The 22,643-nt window shown below is 34.5% G+C and overlaps 1 protein-coding gene across 1 annotated transcript in view; it reads right to left on the bottom strand.

Annotated features, from left to right (window-relative positions):
• SMCHD1 (structural maintenance of chromosomes flexible hinge domain containing 1) overlaps nt 1–22,643 on the bottom strand; it is a 133,499-nt gene that overhangs the window by 68,460 nt on the left and 42,396 nt on the right. The window contains exons 13-22 of the mRNA XM_024758934.1: nt 20,560–20,754; nt 18,918–19,031; nt 18,236–18,342; nt 17,415–17,497; nt 17,117–17,230; nt 12,815–12,892; nt 12,616–12,735; nt 8,861–9,005; nt 3,602–3,698; nt 2,158–2,230 (exon numbers count right to left, since the gene is read on the bottom strand). Of these exons, the coding sequence (XP_024614702.1) occupies nt 2,158–2,230; nt 3,602–3,698; nt 8,861–9,005; nt 12,616–12,735; nt 12,815–12,892; nt 17,117–17,230; nt 17,415–17,497; nt 18,236–18,342; nt 18,918–19,031; nt 20,560–20,754 (1,126 nt within the window). The remainder of the gene's footprint in view (nt 1–2,157; nt 2,231–3,601; nt 3,699–8,860; nt 9,006–12,615; nt 12,736–12,814; nt 12,893–17,116; nt 17,231–17,414; nt 17,498–18,235; nt 18,343–18,917; nt 19,032–20,559; nt 20,755–22,643) is intronic.

Here is a 22,643-nt window from a genome sequence, read left to right as displayed (position 1 = left end):
ACAGCAAAAGAAACAGCTTTTAACATTTCAAGTTTTAATATCTTTTAAATAATGCCAAGAGAGAAAAAAGAAATATCCATGTTTAATCATTTCTATCCCCCAAATGCATATATTCTATACATCATGAGAGTGGTCTCAATTATATTAAAATGTTTGATGTCTAGACTTAGTTTTATGTAACAAGCTAAGACATGGTGATAACTCACGTTAGAAATCACCCAAACATGAAATACTAAAAAGATCCTGGAAAAAAGTATTCAAGAATAAAAATAAAAGTTTATTAAACTACTTTTTTATTTACTACTTTTAACTTTACACAATGAGACTGATTTCTCAGGCACACTACATACCTGTCTCAGGTAATTTTGTTCAAAGGATCAGTTCATATAATGACATAACCAGATAACTTACTTGTTAGACTGCCCACAACACTTTGATATCCTAAGCAAGCTGCACCACAAGTTTCCTCTAAACTAATAAAAGAGGGTTTCTATTTCTGCAGCAAGATGACCTGATGCGCCCTATAAACACTGATATTTTAAAATACAATTTATGCTAAATAATGGGAACACAAGTTTACAAAGAACAGTTATATCAAAGAACAGTGTTTTTTTGTTTTTTTTTGTTTTTTTTTTTTGCGGTACGCGGGCCTCTCACTGTTGTGGCCCCTCCCGTTGCAGAGCACAGGCTCCGGACGCGCAGGCTCAGCGGCCATGGCTCACGGGCCCAGCCGCTCCGCGGCATGTGGGATCCTCCCGGACTGGGGCACGAACCCGTGTCCCCTGCATCGGCAGGCGGACTCTCAACCACTGCGCCACCAGGGAAGCCCAAGAACAGTGTTTTTACCATATGCCAACTCTGTTCTCAGAATCCTTACAATGATCTTGATCAAGAAGGTAATATTATTATCCCCATTTTATGGATGAGGAAACTGGGACCCAGAGAGATAAAGTATTCTGTCCAGGTCACATGGCTACTAAATGGCAGACTCAGGTTAGATCCTAATTTTGTAATTTGAAACCTCTTGACCATTATCACTACACAGTCCCACTTCCTACTTTACCACATTTACTCGCAAATTCTAAAAAAATATTAGAACTATCTGGTTAATAAGAATTTCCTTTGAGTAGATTTGAGTAATCCATACGTTTTAGCTAACCTCTTAAAATAAAAGCATTGTAAGTGAGTATTAACACGTAACAATTTTTTCTTATACTTCTACCAATGGGCCAATCTTTACTTCTAAATCAATTCATGCCTCAGGGAAAGCTCAAACTACACGAATTTGTGAAAGGAAATAGCTATTTTGTTTCTTTTCATTAAAACCAGTAAAAAAAAGGTCATATATGGACAAAGATATGATCACAGTATTATTAATATTAGAGCTAAAACTTTCATAACAAGTCCTGTTCTATGTGTTGTACAGCATATGCACTTCTCACTCTGCACAGTACTGTGTTAATGAGAACTCATGCATATTGGAAGTGTATCCTCCACTGAGTTACCACCGAAACCATGCAAAGTAAGGGCTGCCCATATTAACTCATTTAATCCTCACAAAAACCCTGTGAATTACGTATTATCTCATTTTACACATGAGAAAACCGAGGCACAGAACAAGTGTACCTCACTGGTAAGTGTCAGAGCTTAAATTCAAACGCAGAAGGGCCGATGCTAGAATATACTCTTTGAACCTCCACAATAGACTGATTCTCAAATTAGCTGGCTTTTTCTACCCTAACTTTACTGCAACTTCATTTACGAGTTGATAAATCATTATTCAAATTAACAACATAAAAGCATAAGAAACTTTTCTTCTTAAAATGTTATTTAGTTATATCAGAAAAAAGACAGATCCAGTTCTAACGTAAGTCTAATTAGTATATCCTTAAGAACAGTTCCCCAATATAGTTTCAATATTCACATTTTTCTCCCAAGATTATTTTTAGAACTTCACTCAAGTCTTTCTAAACGTTTTCCTGTCTTTTATTTTTAACTGGTCATTTCCGTTAGCACTATGTTTGTCATTCAATGTATTTTCAAGATTTGTACCATAACCAAACCAAAAAAACACTTCACCTTTATAAGTGTCATTATATTTTATCATAAGAATATTATTTAAAAGGTAATTAGGAATATTTCTTAAAGTAATATTACCTGGCAGTAATGTAATTTTCAGAAACTGTGAGTCTTCTTTTAAACCCGGAAAAATAACCTTCAGATTAAAATTCTGTTGGAAAAATTATTTTAATTAAATTCAAGTCCTAAATAAATACTTAAGTAATTTACTACCTCAATTCTGATTTACTTTTTGCTTTTCATTTTCATACCATTATAGAAATCTACTCAGCAAATTTATATTGACTAAAATTATCATATATATGTATGAAAGAGATGCAGGTGAAAAAACTGATTTATATTGCCTTCTTTATAGATAATACTATCTTTGAATTCAAAAGGCATAACCTCTGAATAATTATCAGAATTAGGATGGGCACTATAAAAAATGTGGAAAGTAGTGAAATGGAAAGAACCCAATATCTAGACATATCTAAAAACAATGCAGTGTTCTAGATTAGATCCTGGAATAGAAAAATAATTGTGGAAAAACTGGGAAAATGTTAAAGCCCAGAGTTTTGTTAATAGTATTATATCAATGTTAACTTCTTAGTTTGGATAAATATATAATAGTTGTATAAGATGTTAGTAGAGGAAGCTGGGTGAAGAGTATATGGGAACTCTCTATACCATCTCTGAAACTCTTCTGTAAAACATAATTATTTCGAAATAAGAAGGTTTTTAAAATCTAGAAATCTTTTTAGCAAGTTTATCTTACTAAAGTCAAATTTTCCACGCATTTCAAGTTCTTTTTCCAGAAAAAGCTTAATTCAGAAAGATGTACAGAACTTGCTCTTTAATTTGACTAGGTTATACAATGCAGTACAGTATACAGTACTTAAACTCACATGCTCTATTTTAAACATTATTTTGATAGGGAAAATTTTTAAAATATATATTGAAGGTAATGATACAATGGAAAAAAAGTAACATAATACTTAAGTTACTAGCCATAGTGTTCACATTAGTCATATTAATCTATTAGCTACTTTATATACTTAACTGAAAAATTACCTTATTGGAGTTTGTCTTTACTATCTCTAACCTTATTCCTCCCAAAACACTTCCCTTATCCAAATACCAAACCGAATACTTTTACAGAAGTGAGCTAAAGTTTCTCATATTTTTGTTCCTATTCTAAGAAAAACATTGAAAAATGGAAAAACTTACAGAGAAAAAAGCAACATAGTACTAGATAACTGTTGTAAACGGCTTTGAATGCAAAAAGACTGGAATGAAAATGAAGACAGCTGAGAATATTTAATTCATAAACGTTTAACAAACAACAGCAGCAAATATGCTGGTCTTCTCAAGAGATGTAAATGGTAATGGTATGTCGGGTGACATGATCCTGATTAATTCCTAAGAACCTGACATTACTGTCATCTTGTCACAAAAATAGGTTATTCAATTTTAAATTTCCAATTTCATTTTTACCATATAAGAAATAACATGCATTATAACATGTATGTACAATGCTTACCTTGCCTTGACAAGAGTTTACAGGGCCCTTAGCTGTAACACCTCGAATGACACAATTTGGGCCATTGGTTATTTCTTCATAATGTAAAGATAAACCACTGGAAAAAATAAATTATTTTTTAACTTTCCCTCCATTACCTACAAATAAGCTGCAAATGTTCTTTTCTCTTTTCTTTCTTTTTTTTTTTCTAGCTGTGCCACATGGCTTGCAGGATCTTAGTTCCCTGACCAGGGACTGAACCCGGGCCCTCAGCAGTGAGAACACGAAGTCCTAACCACTGGACTGCCAGGGAATTCCCGCTGCAAATGTGTTTGTCTTCTCATATGACATTCTCATTTTTAATTCATTTTTCTAATAAAATTGTATTTTTTTAAAAGAGAGAAATAAATGAACAGAAGCAAATTCCCATGAGATTTTTACAAAGAAAAATGATCCAACAAGTATTAATAAGTGACACCATTCATGCAGTGAGTAAAGATACAAGGTAGGAAACAATGAAATGCTAGACCATGTATACAGGCCAAAGAAAATGAAACATCCAAATCGGTCAGGCTTAAAGATGTCTACAGACTTTGTCCTGGATTCTTTCAAATCCTTCACCCACAGGGATTTTAGAGACTTTCTGGCACCTATTAAACTGAATGGCAATTTTAGATAAAGTCCAAATAATTAAGTATAGCCTTGTGCTAATGTAGCCTTGCTAGAATGTATACTGAGACCCTCTAATCTACTACTATGAGTAATGTGATTCCTAAACCACCTCTGACCACCTGTAGATACTTACAGTGTCAACATTTTACTCTGTAAGGGGTAAGGTGATAAAAAAGGAGGAAAGATATACCATGACGGAGAAAAGACCTAATTTTTCTGAAGAATGAAATTAAATATTTAGATATCATCTGAATAAGCTGTAAAAATTAAATAACATGGCTTGTTTGAAAAAAGCTGTAAAGAGGCGTGTAAGGTAAAATAAACTCCCTGAGAAAGATGGACATTAACCACAGACATCTACTTTCACTATCTCTTAAAGCCTCACTAATATAAGAACAAAGGGATTCCTTTTATTTACTTTTAAAGGCAAAGATATGGGAGGTATGAAAGAAGAGACAAGGACAATAGAAATTATCTGCTAGAAAAAAGGACAGACAAGTGGCAAATGACCTAGTATCGTCCCAAGAAAACTGAACTGTGAAACAGCAATGGAAGAAGCTCAAAACCAATATATACCACAGAATTCCCAGGTACCATTAAGGAACTGGTGTTACTAGGTATCCCTAGAAGCAGGGCCAAAAAGAAAGGCCAAAAAAAAAAAAGGGGGGGGGGGGGTTGATTAAAATTTCGATCCCCAGATCTCCCCTCTCCACCTCTGGCAGATGACTGGAAAATTATTCTCTGAAAAGGTTTAAGCAGAGAATCTGTGAACCTGGGCACAAAAAGTAAGTCGCAGGAAAGGGTAAAATACTAAAAAGAATACAAGGGTAATCCTGAACGGACCGCATGTGGATACTGAGACCTTTTCATTCCCATTCCTACCCTAGTCTTGCTCCTGGACTGGCTAGGAACCTGGACAGCCAAATTATTCCCCTCCAGGCAAGAGACTAAAGATTGTTCTTTGAGCAAACTACCGAGCCCAAGAAAAAGACCTCAAGATACAACAGGATTTCCCCCAACAAAATGTTACAGACAGATCATCCTGTAGTGGAGTTCATACTCAACAGCCTCTCCCAAACTCTCAGGATTTCCTATGTGCATTTTAGTTCTCCATCAGATATAAAAGCAGATGACCAAAGATTAACCAGATATATGAAGAAAGAGATCAAAATCCAACAAATAAAAAGCAACTAACTTGGAGACAATAAACATTATCAGTGTAGGTAACTTTTTAAAAAAAACTACCATTTATTTATCAGCAAAAAAAAAAAAAGTATTACATTCATAAAACAAAAACAGAATCTACAAAAGAACATTCGGAGAACCAGGAAGAACACTTGGAAATTAAAAATACAGCAAAAGGAAAAACTCAATGGAAAGATATAAACATAAAATTGAGAAAGTCTGTCCAAAAGTAAAAAAAAAAACACAGAAAGATTAAGAAAAATGGAAAAATTAGGAAAATCAGAGAACCAGTCCCAAAGGTACATCATCAAATAAATAAGGATCCCCCCCCCGTCAAAAAAAAGAGAAAACCGTGATGATGCAAGGTAGAAAATGAAGTACTTCAAATAATGAAGAGACCTATACAAAGATGTACCATTATAAAATTTTGCCCTGTTGAGAATTAAAAGTGGGTCCCTATAAGCTTCCAGACAGAATACGTAGGAAACATAAAAAGGAAAGTTAATCATAACAAGTTTAAATTTATCAGCAACAGTAGAAGCTAAAAGGCAAAAATGGAGCAATGTTTTTATAATTTCGATGGAAAGTAGTGTCCAACTTTCAATTCAATCAATCAAGTAGAATACAGACATTTTCAGAGCAATAATTTTATCTTACATGTAAATTCTTTCTTAGGAAACTAGTGAATAATGTACTCCAGCAGAAGGTAAAGGACAAGGGATTCTTTCAAAATTGGAGACGCAGGGAAGGTTAAATGCTAAATAAAATAAGCTACTTAACAATCTCACAAATTCAGGAATGTTTCCTCAAGGACCTGAGAGCAAACTCTACGAAATTTAATCATCAATAAAGGTAAACCCCTATCTCCCAGTTTCCTGGGCCTAACTCCTGATCAATTGACTCCAAATTGCAAACTCTACTCCCAGTCATAAAGATACTTAGCAATTTTTCTTGAAAACATGAATGTGATATATTTTATTCACTTACCCATGTTAACAGAGTAAGATTTCCTTCCTTGCAATCTCTATCAGATTGTGATGAGAATCACATTCTGGTTTACTGATTATTCAATCACAAAATTGTCTTCTTTCTCTTCTACCTTTGTGAAGAAGTTTTCTAGCTTGACAGTAGGTTTTGTTTTTACTATATTTCCCCAACACAAAAGACAAAGGGTATTCCCAGGATGAAGGTGAAGGAAGATCACAGAAGGACAAATGTAACGAGCGTAAGAACAACTGATCCAGACCAGAGCACATGGCAAAGTTCCAAGAAAGATGTCTACAAGAGTATGAAACTGAGGGACTTCGCTGGTGGTGCAGTGACTAAGAATCCGCCTGCCCTTGCAGGGGACATGGGTTCGAGCCCTGGTCTCCGAAGATCCCACATGTCGTGGAGCAACTAGGTCCGTGAGCCACAACTACTGAGCCTGTGTACCACAACTACTGAAGCCCATGTGCCTAGAGCCCATACTCCACAACAAGAGAAGCCACCACAATAAGAAGTCCACGCACCGCAACGAAGAGTAGCCCCCACTCGCCGCAACTAGAGAAAGCCCACATGTAGCAACGAAGACTCAATGCAGCCAAAAATAAATAGAGAAAAAAATATGAAACTGATAGGTTATCTATGTACCAAGCATCTTGAGAAGACACCAGGCAACTGGCAGAGTTACTTAGCAAAGAAAAAAAGAACAACAGTTGTGCAATGAAGAAAGTAATTAGCGCTTACGTAATCATAATAAAGCAAGCACTAAATACTGATCAAGCCAGAATACAACTTTAATGAAGAATGTGGGACTAGGAAGGAGGTTTATTTGTAATGTAAGTGGCAACAAGAGAGTGTGTCCTCATCTTCCATAAGTCAAGAGATAATGCTTAAAACTGAAGAATCAAGAAGTAACAATATAAAGTTACTTAGATATGTGCAATAGGTACCAAAACATTCAAGTAAGAAAGCTGAAAGTGGTTCTGAGAAGTCGATTGTGGGTGGGGTGGAGAGGGCAGAGGAATTACTCTTTTTTTATATAAACCTCATCCAACTATTTGATTCTTTAGGCTATATGTGTGAATGATTTTTTGTTTAATTTAGTTAACACTGAGAAAAAAACAAACAAATTTACTGAAGGTAAATTCACATAGCCAGGCCACCAAGATTTTTTTTTAAGCCCCAAATCTTAATTACCAGTATGTATGTGTGATAGAGACTTTGTGTGTAAGAATGTCCTATCAAGGATAAGAAGGAAGTTTAATTGAAAACAGGGGTCAACTAATGCACAAATATTTTCCATTTGTGACTAGACATTACTTTTAGTGTTTCTTATTAAGCACATAGATGCTTAAGTATTCAACTCTTCCATTATGGTTTAATATTCAAATGAATATAGTATGTCAAAATCACTTTTTGCAACTCATTTTCAATATTTTTTGTAACTGTTTTGTTTTTCAGGAACTTAACCATGGTATAAATCTGGACACTAAACTAGTCTGTGAGCTTCTAGAAGGCAAATACTATGCTCTTATTCACTTCTGTATCTCCAGCTGGCAAATGCCTGGAATACAGTACGTAGTCAAATGATTAAAAGAGTGAACAATTACAACAACAGGGGAAAAAAGTACACGGCGATAGCAAAAGCATACATTAAAACGTGGGCCCAGGGACTTCCCCGGCAGTCTAGTGGTTAAAACTGCGCTCCCGCTGCAGGGGGCACGGGGTTCAATCCCTGGTTAAGGTATGATCCTGCATGCCTTGCAGCGCAGCCAAAAAAAAAACCAGTGTCTCCAAAAACGACAAATTTGGCAGAAATTTGGAAAACAAGAATTCTTCCTAGGCACCTCAAAAAAAGGTAATGGAAAACAATGAACATCCTCAATTATATAACTGGACACATTGTTTTTCAGGGCTATTTTTTAATATAAGCCAATCATGTCACTCTATAGAGCTATTAAGTAAAGGCAAATTCTAAGGAAGGACCAAATTTCCATGGAAAGTGTAAACTTTATTGCTATGGTTTTAAAAGCAAACCAAAATAAATTTTATTAGCAGGTTAAAAACCTACCAGTAGGTAACCACTAAGTTTAAATGGCCATAATTTCTAAGTAAACAACAAAATAAACATGGTATGGTTTATAAAATTGCCAGGAGAAGTCATATTATACTTGCAAAAAGAAATGGACTAAGACAGAACTATATCAGTCTCACCCAAACAACTGTAACAGTAAATTCAGTCAAAACAAACTTTATTGAGGTAATGTATGTATGACACTACAGCCACAGAGAATAGACTGGGACTAAACAAATCCCCCAGATATCATAAAATATCCACTAAGCATTTTAAATAATAAATCTGAAGTTAACCGAACATAAATAATTTAAGCTAAAAAAAGAAAAAAGTGAATACTTAGCAAATATGAAAACTCAGATTACCTTGCTTCAAAAACTGGCTGAATATCAGTTGATAGTTGACTAGTATGACCAAATTCATCCTGAAACTGCAGAGGGATATTGAATGGGACTCCAACACGAAAAGGAAGATCCAAAAGACCACATAAAAATTTCTCTGGTTTACCCTCTTAATAAAAAAAAAATAAACATGAAAAGAAAATTCATCGGTCAGAAGATTCATTGTAGGTAGAAACATCCATTATATACATGGAAGATTAGACTACAATAAAGATGGCATTTTAAATCTGTGCAAAGTTTATATAAATTATATCTATAATCCACCTCTGAAAATAATAAAGTTACAACTTTATCTCACACCATGTATAAAAGTCTAGAGATAGAGATAAATGTGTTTTTAAACTATGAAATTTTCGAATATAATAAAGGAATATGTTTATAATTTTATCATAGGAAAAACTAAGGCAAAACACAATACTCAACAGCTATACAACGATGTATTTGATAAAGTTCAAAATATTTTATTAGATACAAAGTTAACAGAGAAGCTCTATATGAGAAAATACTTGCAACGTATGCAATAAAGGATTAAAATCCACAATACATTAAAACTTCCTATAAAGATAATAGTTTCAAGTCATCCCCTGGGAAATTAATAGAAATGCCAATTCGAGGGCTCACATCATCCTACTGAGTCAGAAACTCCAGGAGTGAGGCCCACCAGTCTGCAGTTTAGTAAGCCCAGCAGGTGGTTCAGGTAAAACTTAAATTTGAGAACTACAGCTTTACACTATTAAAGTAGGCATAGTAGGCACTTCCCTGGTGGCACACTGGTTAAGAATCCGCCTGCCAATGCAGGGGACACGGGATTGATCCCTGGTCTGGGAAGATCCCACATGCCGCAGAGCAACTAAGCCCATGCACCACAACTACTGAGCCTGCACTCTAGAGCCTGTGAGCCATGACCGCTGAGTCCAAGTGTCACAACTACTGAAGCCGGCACGCCTAGAGCCCGTGCTCCACAACAAGAGAAGCAACTGCAGTGAGAAGCCTGCGCACCACAATGAAGAGTAGCCCTCGCTCCGTGCAACTAGAGAAAGCCCGTGCACAGCAGCAGCAAAGACCCAGCACAGCCAAAAGTAAATAAAATAAATTTTAAAAAATTAAAAATAAAATGAAATAGGCATAGTAAAGGAACAGGCTTTCACAGATGACAATATCCAATAAAGGCTAGAAGAGGTACACAACCTAATAATTAAATAATGTAACCACCAACTAGGCTAAATATTATAATACAGGTTAGCCAGGAATGAGCATAGGGAAACAGGAACCCTCAGTCTGTTGATGAGGGTACAAAACCTTTTGGGAGGACAACCTGACAGTAAATATGTATAAAATGTTAAAGCACACACACTGCAGCTTGGCAATTCTACTTCTTGGTATCCACTCTAGAGATATTCAAGCACTTGTACACAAAGCATCATAATTTTTTTCCATATAGGAATGTGATTTGTAACAGCCAAAAACTTGGAAACACCTGAAATGTTCATCAAAGAAAACTGCTAAACTACAGCATGTCCATACTGTAGAATGTTCCACAGGTGTATTTAAAGAACATGATAGATCTGTATGTACAAAAAGGAACACTCCCCAAGGTGGTTGTCTGATTAGAGAAGGCAAGGTAATCACAGGCACTTAAATCAGCTCTCTAAAACCCCATAAAAATGTGGCACTACAGAGATTTCTTTTAAAGAGGCCTAAACCTACAAAAACAATGAACAAGAAAAAAGACAACAGTAACAGAATGTGAAAGCTGGAGAATATATGGGCAAGTATAACTGACTTAGCAGAAAGATTCAAGAAATCAAATCCTCAATCATCAACAAAGCAAGCAGGGAGCCAATTTAATTCACACTATATAACACTCAAAAGTCTCAAGAATGGCTCTATCAAGTAGGAGTGAAATTGAAATAAAAAAGGAAGACTTGTTCAAGTTTGTTTGAGAAACAGTTCCTCAGATCCCCACCCCTCAACACACAGAGCCAGTCAACTGCCTTCCTCATCTTCAGCAATATCTGGAAGGTTTCTTCTCCAGGAAAGGTTAAGAGTTGGTCCAAGGAGTAAGGGACACAGCACTACTGAAAGCATTACAGTTTACTGAAAATAGGAAAATCAAGTGAAAGATCAATACTGAACATGAGCAATCCCACTCCTGGGCATATACCCTGAGAAAACCATAATTCAAAAAGAGTCACGTACCACAATGCTCACTGCAGCTCTATTTACAATAGCCAGGACATGGAAGCAACCTAAGTGTCCACCAACAGATGATGGATAAAGAAGATGTGTACATATATACAATGGAATATTACTCAGCCATAAAAAGAAACGAAATTGAGTTATTTGTAGTGAGGTGGATGGACCTAGAGTCTGTCATACAGAGTGAAGTAAGTCAGAAAGAGAAAAACAAATACCGTATGCTAACACATATAAATGGAAACTTAAAAAAAAAAAAAGGTTCTGAAGAAGCTCGGGGCAGGACAAGAATAAAGACACAGACATAGAGAATAGACTTCAGTACACGGGGAGGGGGAAGGGTAAGCTGGGACAAAGTGAGAGAGTGGCATGGACATATATACACTACCAAATGTAAAATAGATAGCTAGTGGGAAGCAGCCACATAGCGCAGGGAGATCAGCTCAGTGCTTTGTGTCCACCTAGACGGGTGGGATAGGGAGGGTGGGAGGGAGACGCAAGAGGGAGGAGATATGAGGATATATGTATACATACAGCTGATTCACTTTGTTATACAGCAGAAACTAACACACCACTGTAAAGCAATTATACTCCAATAAACATGTTAAATGCTGGCACCCAGGTGTTTACACTCCACTCTGGGAAATCTGAACAGCCAAAGAGAAAAAAATCTAGAATTCTCTTATCATAATCTCCCCAAATGATATAAACACTCTCGAATGTTCTATTCTTAACTGTGTGCAAATAACTAATAATGTAAGAGAGCATCTAATAGAAAGGACCCAGAGCAGACGTGAAAAAAGGCAACATGGAGGAAACAAGCTATGAACAAAGTCTGAAAGCGTCAAGAAAAAATGCCACTATTATTAATAGCCTCAGAGAATTAATAGATACTGAATCCATGAAGTTGGAGAAAATACTTTGAAAAGGGAATAACCAGAGAATATTTCAGAAACTAAAAAAATTATAGCAGAAAGGAAAAATTCAATAGCAAGTGTCGAACATCATGTTAAAGAAGTCTCTTGTAAAGTACAGAAATAAAACCAAGAGATGTAAAGCAGAAAAAACAGTATTAGTACACCAGTCAAGAGGTCCAACGTCTTAACACTAGATGTTGTAGAAAGAAAAAACAGAGTAGGAAATCAAAGTAACTCAAGAAAAATCCCTAGAATTTAAAATTTCAGAAATTGGGACCCCCCACACACACAAAAAAATTATCCAAACTTCTGGGGATTGCGGAAGAGGGAGGATAGGGGCGGTTGGACTGGGAGTGGAGGGTGTTTAACATGCAAAAGTTAGGAATCAGAATAACTTTAGACTCTACCAGTAACAAGGGAAGCTAGAAAACAATGATGCTTTCAAAAGTTTATAAGGAATATGATTACCAAGCAGAATTATAAAGCCATTCTAAGACCAAGATGGTTATACAATTGGTCAAACACCTTTTATTAAATTACCTGTTTTCCTCTTGATTTAAAATGCCACCTTTAGCATACAGAGTTACATATTGGTGTTTTGCTTACCTTTGACAGAAAATTTAATTGCTTTAGATGGTAGTGGTCTTCCTGCATAAGTGTCTGCATTACTTTCATTCAGTACAACTTGTAATTTCAATGTATAATTCCCCAACTTTTGAATATTTTCTGGACAAATTAAGAAGAAATTAAAATTCAAGTAAATGTAATACTGATAGAATTTTTAACATTCAGAATAACAACTCACCCATTTTTTTAAACCAGTAAGGCCATTTTCCTCCATGTTGACTAATATGTGAAATGATTTCTTTATTTCCATTTGGAGCTTAATAAAAGAAAAAAATTTTATATTTTGAGAAATTAAATATAGAACATGAATAAGAAATGTCACACTGGCATCAAATGTCTACCTGCTATACATTTTTTAAGGTAGTTTTGAAACCTCGAAAAATCTAAAGCTATCCTATTCAAGTCAATAGCATAATGAAAATTTATTCATTCAGCTGATTAAAATTCCTTTAGTTCTATTCTTAAAAATGTATCTGTAAATAAGCTTAACTGGCACAAACAAAAGAATATAGAAATAATTTTCTTTTGATATTGAAAATCATTTCTTTAAAAGTTTTCTTCAAGAGGAAAATAGCATACTTTATTTACATAGAGTAATCTCTAAGACCTAGTGCTCTATTAAGAGAAAAAAGCAAGACCTAAAGTAGAAGAAAGAAAACAAATAGAAGGATGATATCACTTCTCTGAAATATTCCTTGTTATTTATTTTTGACTTTGGAATTACATGACTTAAAATATTACCAAAATAGAATTAAAATAAAGCAATTCATAAGCAAAACCAAAATGTAGGTAGGCGATATGACCATATTAAAATTTTTTTTTAAATTATTTCAACTGACTTCAACTTTAGAATATATAACTTTAAGGACAAATAGCGCTTCAAAGAAGTCAAATTTAATCTAATAGTACTATTAGTAATTTTATAAGTATCACTATTTTGAAACTATATTATAGGATAAAGCAGTAACTAACTGTTAATGTTGTTAAGAATCAAGATTTTCAACATAAAAGAAATGAAATCAAAGTGGTTAAATAAAAACTCAGAATATCGATATGAATTCATTTTTTTTCTTTTCCAAAAATATTCATGTTTAGCTATCAATCGAAAAGGCTTAGAAACAATTTCGCCCAGTGGCCATGAGCAATCCTAACACTCAGGCCTCTAAATGCCATTCCCCACTGAAAGGAGCTGGGACAAAGAGAGTAGCATGTACATATATACACTACCAAATGTAAAACTGATAGCTAGTGGGAAGCAGCCACACAGCACAGGGAGATCAGCTCGGTGCTTTGTGACCACTTAGAGGGGTGGGATAAGGAGGGTGGGAGGGAGACATAAGAGGGAGGAAATATGGGGATATATGTATATGTATAGCTGATTTACTTTGTTATAAAGCAGAAACTAACACACCACTAAAGCAATTATACTCCATTAAAGATGTTAAAAAAAGAGTAATGGGTGTATCGAGGTTTAGGGTAAACATGTACAAGAAGATTCTAGGATGTCTTGAGCCAGAAAGCAAGAAAGCTCAAATCAAAGACAAAAAAGGGTCTTATCAAGAGGACAGAGGAGCAAACATGAAGGCACATCAAAATCAAGGAAGCATGTCAAATCTATAAAACCCCATATATTCAGAAAAACACATTTATGAAAATCAAAAAAAACAGCCTCTGAGCACCACAGTACTGTACCAATTCCTGACTGGTAATTTGCAATTAAAGAAAAAGGATTAAGCCTTTATACTGCCTTTCCTATAAAAGCTGTGTTTCAGAGTAAACCAATGACCCTAACTGAAATTTATTACTAACAAATAAACTAGGAAGGATAATAAACTGGGATAATAAATTAGGAAGAAATAAAAGAATGAGGGGATCACCATTTTGCATACCAAATAACTAAGCAAAAATCATTAATGGATGAAACCATTACATCGCAGATGAAAGGAGAACTTTATAATCATATTAGCCAAGTGAATTCAATAATCCATTTTAGCAGCACTAAAAGTAGGACAATTAATTACACTCATCAAATGCCTCTTGAGGTAATACCCTAAGAAACACAGATTCGCTATGGAGTATGGATTCTTGCTTTAGGGGGGAAAAAATGGTTAACCTAAATCTGTTTAAGCTTTTGGGGTAATTTCCAGTCCTCAGGAAATAGATCAAACAATGGAACAAGTTAAATGACATTCCAAAGAAACAAATATGTGAAACACTCTACAGTAAAGTGTGCATTTAAAAAATAATTGAATTATATATACTTTAACAAAAAAAAAATCTTCTAATTAAAAAATATATATATATACAGGCAGACCTTAGAGATATTGCAGGTTTGGCTTCAGACCACCACAACAAAACAAGTATCGCAATAAAGCAAATCACATAAATTTTTTCGTTTCCCAGTGCATATAAAAGTTATGTTTATACTATACTGTAGTCTACTGAGTGTGCAAGAGCATTATTTCTTTAAAAAAATAAAATGTTCGTATCTCAATTAAAAAGTATTTTATTGCTAAAAAATGCTAACCTTCATCTGAGCCTTCAGCAAGTCGTAGTAATAACATCAAATATCACTAATCACAGATCACCGTAACAAATAATGAAAAAGTTTGAAATGTTGCCAGAATGACCAAAATGTGACACAGAGACATTAAGTGAGCAAATACCATTGGGAAAATGGCATTAATAGACTTGCTCAACACAGAGTTTCCATAAACCTTCAATCTGTAAAAAAATGCAGTATCTGCAAATGGCAATAAAGCAAAGCACAATTAAATGAGGTATGCCTGTGTGTATTTTTGTTTTTGTTTTTAAATAAGACAGAGGCAGGAGGGTCAGAGTCACAGAGAGGCTGGAAGATGCTACACTGCTGGCTCTGAAGATGGAAAGGGCCACAAGCCAAGGAATGTGGGTGGCTTCTAGAAGTGGAAAAGGTGAGCCTTCCCTAGAACCTCTAGAAGGAACACTATCCTGCTGACACTTTGATTTTAGCACAGTGAAGTCCACCTGGGACGGATGACCTAGAGAACTGTAAGATAATAAACATATGTTGTTTTAAGCCAACAAAAAAAGTTGGAGAAATATAAAATAGAGTGTCACAGAGGCCAAAAATAAGAGTACTGCAGTAAAATCAGTCAAACTGTTCAATGCTGCCGAGGCTAGTAAGACATTTATACAATGAAAGTATACATGACCATTGACTAGTTTATAAATGTTGGAAATAAACGCATAGTGAATAAAACATCTTTAAACATCTTTAAAATCCATGGACAGACATGCAATATATAGTGATAGAACAATTATTGAAAATATAAATTGAAAATACTTTCAGGCAGTCAAGACAAAAACAACTGACAAAGAAAACCGTAATTCAAAAAGAGTCATGTACCAAAATGTTCATTGCAGCTGTATTCACAATAGCCAGGACATGGAAGCAACCTAAGTGTCCATCGACCGATGAATGGATAAAGAAGATGTGGCACATATACACAATGGAATATTACTCAGCCATAAAAAGAAACAAAACTGAGTTATTTGTAGTGAGGTGGATGGACCTAGAGTCTGTCATACAGAGTGAAGTAATAAGTCAGAAAGAAAAACAAATACCGTATGCTAACACACATATATGGAATCTTAAAAAAAAAAAAAAAAAAAGGTTCTGAAGAAGCTAGGGGCAGGACAGGAATAAAGACACAGATGTAGAGAATGGACTTGAGTACACAGGGAGGGGGAAGGGTAAGCTGGGACAAAGTGAGAGAGTGGCACGGACATACATACACTACCAAATGTAAAATAGATAGCTAGTGGGAAGCAGCCGCATAGCACAGGGAGATCAGCTCCGTGCTTTGTGACCACCTAGAGGGGAGGGATAGGGAGGGTGGGAGGGAGGTAGACGCAAGAGGGAAGAGATATGAGAACATATGTATATGTATAGCTGATTCACTTTGTTATAAAGCAGAAACTAACACACCATAGTAAAGCAATTATATGCCAATAAAGATGTTAAAAAACACAAAAAACAACAGACAAGTTAACAAACAAGGTGATTCAAGTCAGGAAAATACAAGATGAGCAATAATATGCAGTTCTTTTCCTTTACCAAAGAGTGGGCCAGGATTCTCATCTGAAACAAGTACTTCTGGCCCATAGGTTCAGAGACACAGTATTTTTGATTTAGAAGGGATCTTAAGGATTATCCAATCAAAATTCCTATTGTACAAACTACTACATGTATGCACATCATATCTTTATTTTAGCCCACAGCTACCTACATAGGAAAATTCAGAATAAAATGTAAAAAAAAAACCCTCAGAAAACAATTGATTTTTTTTAATATGAATTATTCACACTTTTGAAACTCCTAACTTTAAACAAATGTACTATCTATCAGATTGCTAGCTCATAATTACACAAAGATATTAAAACATATGTTATATATTTAAGAACAACAATAAAGATCCAAATTAGTTTGTATACTTACAGTGTAGTATAACTTTGAGCTCAACCAGGAGTTTCTTTGACCCTCCATGACTTGTTCCTGGAAGCTTTTGCATTGCTTCCCCCTTTTTATTCAATATTTCAATTCTTAATGCACCTATCAGTCCAAAATTAAAAATAAGAATGTCTGAGTCACACCCAAAGAATCTGATGAATCTGCTAGGTCTTCACACAGCACTTTAATTTTTCATGGTCTTTTACTATGAAATGTAAGATGTAAGAAAAGCATTTTTTCAGTATTTAAAAACAAACACACACACACAAAAAACCCAAAAACATACCAATGGGGGTTCCAGCAGGCCTAATTTCGTTTGGCAATAATTCATCTCCTTCAGGCCAAGTTACTGACAATCTATCAGGGAGCCTATTATGAAACCAGCATATTAATTATTCAAGAACTGTGTTAATTATGGTCTTATTTTTAAAAATAAAAGTTACTAGAAATTTTAATATTTATTTCTAATTTTTTTTGACAGGTTAAATCTGAAATCCTGTATGATTAATACTGTAAACATTTCCTTCTCCTCAACCACTGTTGTGGCTACAGAGTAAGACAAAATTTCCTGGTGTTAACAGCCAGGAACTGTGCTTTTTTTTTTGAGATTTTTCTATTCATTTATAGTACAAGCTACCTTTGGGAGACAGGATAAACTCTACAAATAAAAGAATTACCAGTGAGATTCAGTAGAAATCAAAATGACTATATCATTAGCTATACAAGAGCCACAAACCGTTTTATTTTTCGATTTCCTTTTACTTCTTTTGTACTAATCTTTACCTCTCAGCAGTTACTACCATTTTCTTCTAGCTGTAGGCCAAAGTTTTTTTTTTTTCTTTAACAAACTTAATCATAGTGCTGATAACAGTGACACTGTAGATATAAGATTTCCTCATTTTTCTATGAAATACAGGATTCTGTTTTTGTAACAGAGAGCTCTCAGGTTTTTTTTAACAGCAAGAAGTTTGTCACAATACACACATCTAAGACTACAAGTGCCCAAATAGAAGAGCATAACGACACACTCAATAACTGCTAAAAGGACAATTCCTCTTGATTTGTCTTGTTAATTTTTTACCATATGCATCTTGAAAGGTAAATTACCTTGCCATTTCATCTTCTACATATTTTTTCACAGCTTTCTCAGCAACTGTCCTATCCAGCTTTGCAATTGGCACAGTTTTTATTTCATCATACAGTGCCTGAGGTTCCTGAATAAATAAAATTTACACCAACATTTAAAAAAAACTATTTAAATTTAGCTGCAACAAGAACATTTCTTCCAAAGAAACATATTTTTACCCTAGTTAAGTATATAAATCATAATAGCTATTATTACATTATACCACAGTGTTTACTTCCATTTTTCATGTAAACTCCTTAGGCCTAATTAAATAGGCCTTAGGCCATTCAAATTTTAACAAGAGCATAGTATCAGGATAAAACCAGTTCTAGTTTTGAAGTTTTTCATTCTTGAGATAGAAGTCTGGCTCCAATGTTTATGTTTGTGGGCCCTGGATGAAATGTGCACTTTACAAAATTACTGTGTTAACTAGCAATAATATATGTAACATTAATTAAACACTGGGCACACAGATGTTGTTCTATAGATTATTAAAAAACATCAAATATGAAACATAAAAATTCATGCTACCACTACTTTAACCAATGGAAAAGCCAAATACGAGGCAAAACAGAATACCATAACTTTATTTTAACAATTAAGCAAAAGAAAGTAGTACCAAGAGACTTTGAAGAAATACTTTTTGTTATCTGGGGGTCTTACCATTGCAATTTGAACCTCTCCTCCTGTAGCATATACTTCTCCATCATGATCACCATAAAGAAAAAATTTTACAATGCTTCCATAAAAGAGAGGAAGTGTCTTGATTGTCTTGACCTAATATTTAGTTTTAAAACAAGGATTTAGTATTAATATTTACTTTTAGAAAAACAGGTTTAACAATTACTTAACAGAACTACTTTATGCAAGGGGAAAACTCAGCATCTATCATTAGAAAAATTAACAAAAAAAGCATTCTAATATTCTAATAAAGTTATATTTGTGAAGTTCTCCACTTATTTGTAACGTATCTTTGAAAAGACACAGTGGCTTCTTCATACAAAAATGTCATAGCTATGCATGTGTCTAAAATGCCCAAAGCCTTCCAAGTCAATTATTATTAAGGCAAGTTATCTCAAACCCCCATAAATGTTGCTTGCAGACTGTGAACGGTGACTTACAAAGTTATCATTTCTTTCAAATAAATTAGCTCAAAACTTGCCTATAACGTATTTCTTCTCCTTACTTAGCTTGAAAAATCTAAGGGTAATTTCCATTAGTCCAATTCAAAACTTCCCAACTACAAGGACAACAAAAATTTACACCCAACCTACCTTCCAGCCTCATTTCATTTCTGAACTATTTCTCCTCACACACACAATAGGTTGCAGCAACCCAACTCTGTTGCTTGCGGTTTCCCTGCATTTACCCGTCTTCGTCTGTGCTCAGATTATCTTCTCTGAGAAAGCGTTTCACTTGACTACCACACAGAATTTGACAAAACTGATCACTCCCTCCTTGTAACTCTTAACAAATACCTTATTCTCCTGGTTTCCTTCTATCTCACTACCTTATCCCTTTCAATTCTCCTTTGTCAGCTCCTCCTCTTTGTTTTCCTAACCTCTGAATGTTGGAAAAGCAAGCTGTAGCTACACACACTACTTCGAGGTGACCGCATCTGATTCCAAAGCTTTCGATATATGATGATGAGAGTGTCACACTTGTGCATTTATTACCTTCATAATTACCTCTGCAAACCTGAGCCTTTACCTCTTTCAAGTTACATACACATGCCACTTCATGCACAAAGAACTGCATGATTCACCCTCTTCTCCGAGGCCAATCCGAAGTCAGAAAATTCTCTCCTAAACTATGAGCACTATTCATTCTCTTTTCATAGCACTTACCCCTTTCTTACCTATGATTATTCTGCTTAGGTTATCTCTGTTTTCAGGCTGTAACAGCCTGAAACAGCCTGAAGGACAAAGGACATCCCCTAGACCTCTGCATTCTCCACAATGCAGTCAATAGCACAGTAACTCACGAGCAGCACTCAATAAAAATTTGCTGAAAAATAATTTCTCCATATCACAATTAAAAAAACAAAATGGAATTCTCCATTTGAGTAAAGTTTAGTGCAAGAAACAATAAAAACCTTGTTAATTGAGCCTTTGGCAAAAATCAAGTTTTTTATAAAATGTCCTGTTAAATTACGTAATTAAAATCCGTTTGGCCTTTTTGTTCTTTTCTGGCTCCCGAGGAGCCAAGAGTAAATATATTATTTTTGGTTGTTGATAAATTCTAATACATCTAATTTAGTTTCAAATTCTACTAAAAATTAAATCTAAAAATAAGTTAAACTTACCAGCTGTCCTGCTTTGTATATTTTTCCATCCCATTCTATTGCTGAATAAGTCGCCCAGGGGCCCTGCTTTTTAGAAGGAAGATCAGGACGTGTAATTATTCCTTTAAAAAGTGTAAATTTTATTTGTTTGTCATACTTTTCATGACAGTCCTTCAGCCATAAAGCAAATTCTCTGTCAATTTTCATTCGCTGCTCCTGTAAAATTTTTAAATGTTCTATGAAGTATAGCCACTAATAAACAAATACAACCACAGACACTTCTCATTCATTTCATTTTTCCTTTCACATACCTGCCCACCCCAGAAAATCTAATAAAAGACTAAAATATTTTGCTGGATCCTTCTCCCATATGAATTTAGATTTCTATCAAAGACATTACTAAAGAAAGAAAAATCTTTGCTACACCCTTGGGTCCAAGGTCTTAATGGTCAATATCAACAAAGATTTGCTTCCCTGTTTTAAATCCTAGGATATACCAAAAAATGACAAACACTGGCTGCCTAGGATAAGGAGAACTAGCTGATTAGGTGAAAAGGGTAAGTGGAAGCCTTCTTACTGTGAACGATGCACATTCTAAATAGGGCAATAAAAATATCTTTTTATGTATCAGCCACAGAATTAAATACATATAGTACTTAAACATATGTATGGTATATCTATGGTATTAAAATGTCATTGTGGGGAGTGATTAGGGGGAGAAAAGGTCAAAAATTATAAAGTGATAGTGAAAAAAAGGTTGACAATCATTGCTATGCAAAACACATCTTTCCTTTTAATTATGTATTATATATCTATATTTATTCAGAAAATAAATCATAAAATAAAAATTGTTTTCTAATAATATATAGGAAAAAAATGTGCTATTGCTTATCATTCTTCACCCTGATGGGAGACAGTATAGAGATTTACATTCCAGCGTAAGGTGCTATATACTTGTTTAATGCCTATCTTTAGGAGAATGAGTAGGGAAGATAATCTTTACATAACATGCTTTCACAGAAGACTTTGCATAAAGTTATAGAAGTTCATTTCCCCCTATATATCTTATTCCACAATATACCATTTCCAAATGAAAATGGGGCAAAACTAAAACTGATTTCAGCTTAAGTTTTTGCAGCTTATAGTCAAAGGGCCAGTATGTTAATCATTAAAAAAAAAACTTTTGGTTTTAAAAAGTTATTTGAATAAGAAGTAACATGTACATTGTAAACACTCAAAAATGGCATATATCTTCAAGGAAATCTTCCCCCTAACCTGTTCCCAGGTACCAACTCCTTCCTGAATCAGCAAATTACTGTTATCACTTTGTCATCTTGACAAGAATATTAAAATTATTAACTAGGAATGTGACAGTCCGCCTACCAAATTTTTATGCTGTATTTCAATGTACAGCCCTTGTATTCGATAAAAGTATATAAGACTCAGTATCTTTTTATTAAGAGCAAAATGAATTTCAACATGTTGTAGGGATGACTGACTATAAATACTGTGTGTCATGTATTGTGGTTATTGCTTAAGCAATTTTAAATTCAGAATAAATGCATCCATCTCTTGGCAACTTAACATTAAACTACTGAAAGAGTAGCATCAAGTAAGTTTCTGAGGTGCTTAGGTAGAATAAAAGTACACTAGTTCTATCCTACTTTTTAAAAAATTTATCACTCTTTTTCTATTGATTAATGTAGATTTTAATACTGATCAATCTCACAGCACCTTTTAGCCCAAAGTATTTCATAGTTCTACCTCAATTTCACCCCCAAGATTAGATTAAAATTGCATATTTAGGTTATTAATATATAAACACAGCTTTTGTATTAGATAAAATTGTTCTTATATGCTCTTATCAAATGGACATGGTTCTGTAGCTTCTATTTACTATGTCAAGGTACTGATGAAGATCTGATAAAAGATCTGTAAATTTTACCTGAACAAGATCTAATCAATTTGAAATTTTTGAGTGAACACATAAATGCTCATGAATGAAAATTTATATTCCAGATTAAATAAAATGAAAAGTATGCAAATTGTCAGTACAAATCTACACTACTAGTGACTTTTGTTGTACTTAAAATAGAACACTTGCA

This window comes from Neophocaena asiaeorientalis, unplaced genomic scaffold (genome assembly GCF_003031525.2).
Source record: "Neophocaena asiaeorientalis asiaeorientalis breed wild unplaced genomic scaffold, Neophocaena_asiaeorientalis_V1.1 scaffold669, whole genome shotgun sequence".
Taxonomy (NCBI): domain Eukaryota; kingdom Metazoa; phylum Chordata; class Mammalia; order Artiodactyla; family Phocoenidae; genus Neophocaena; species Neophocaena asiaeorientalis.
Note: the sequence above shows the minus strand (reverse complement) of the source record. Positions and strands in the feature narration are given on the sequence as shown.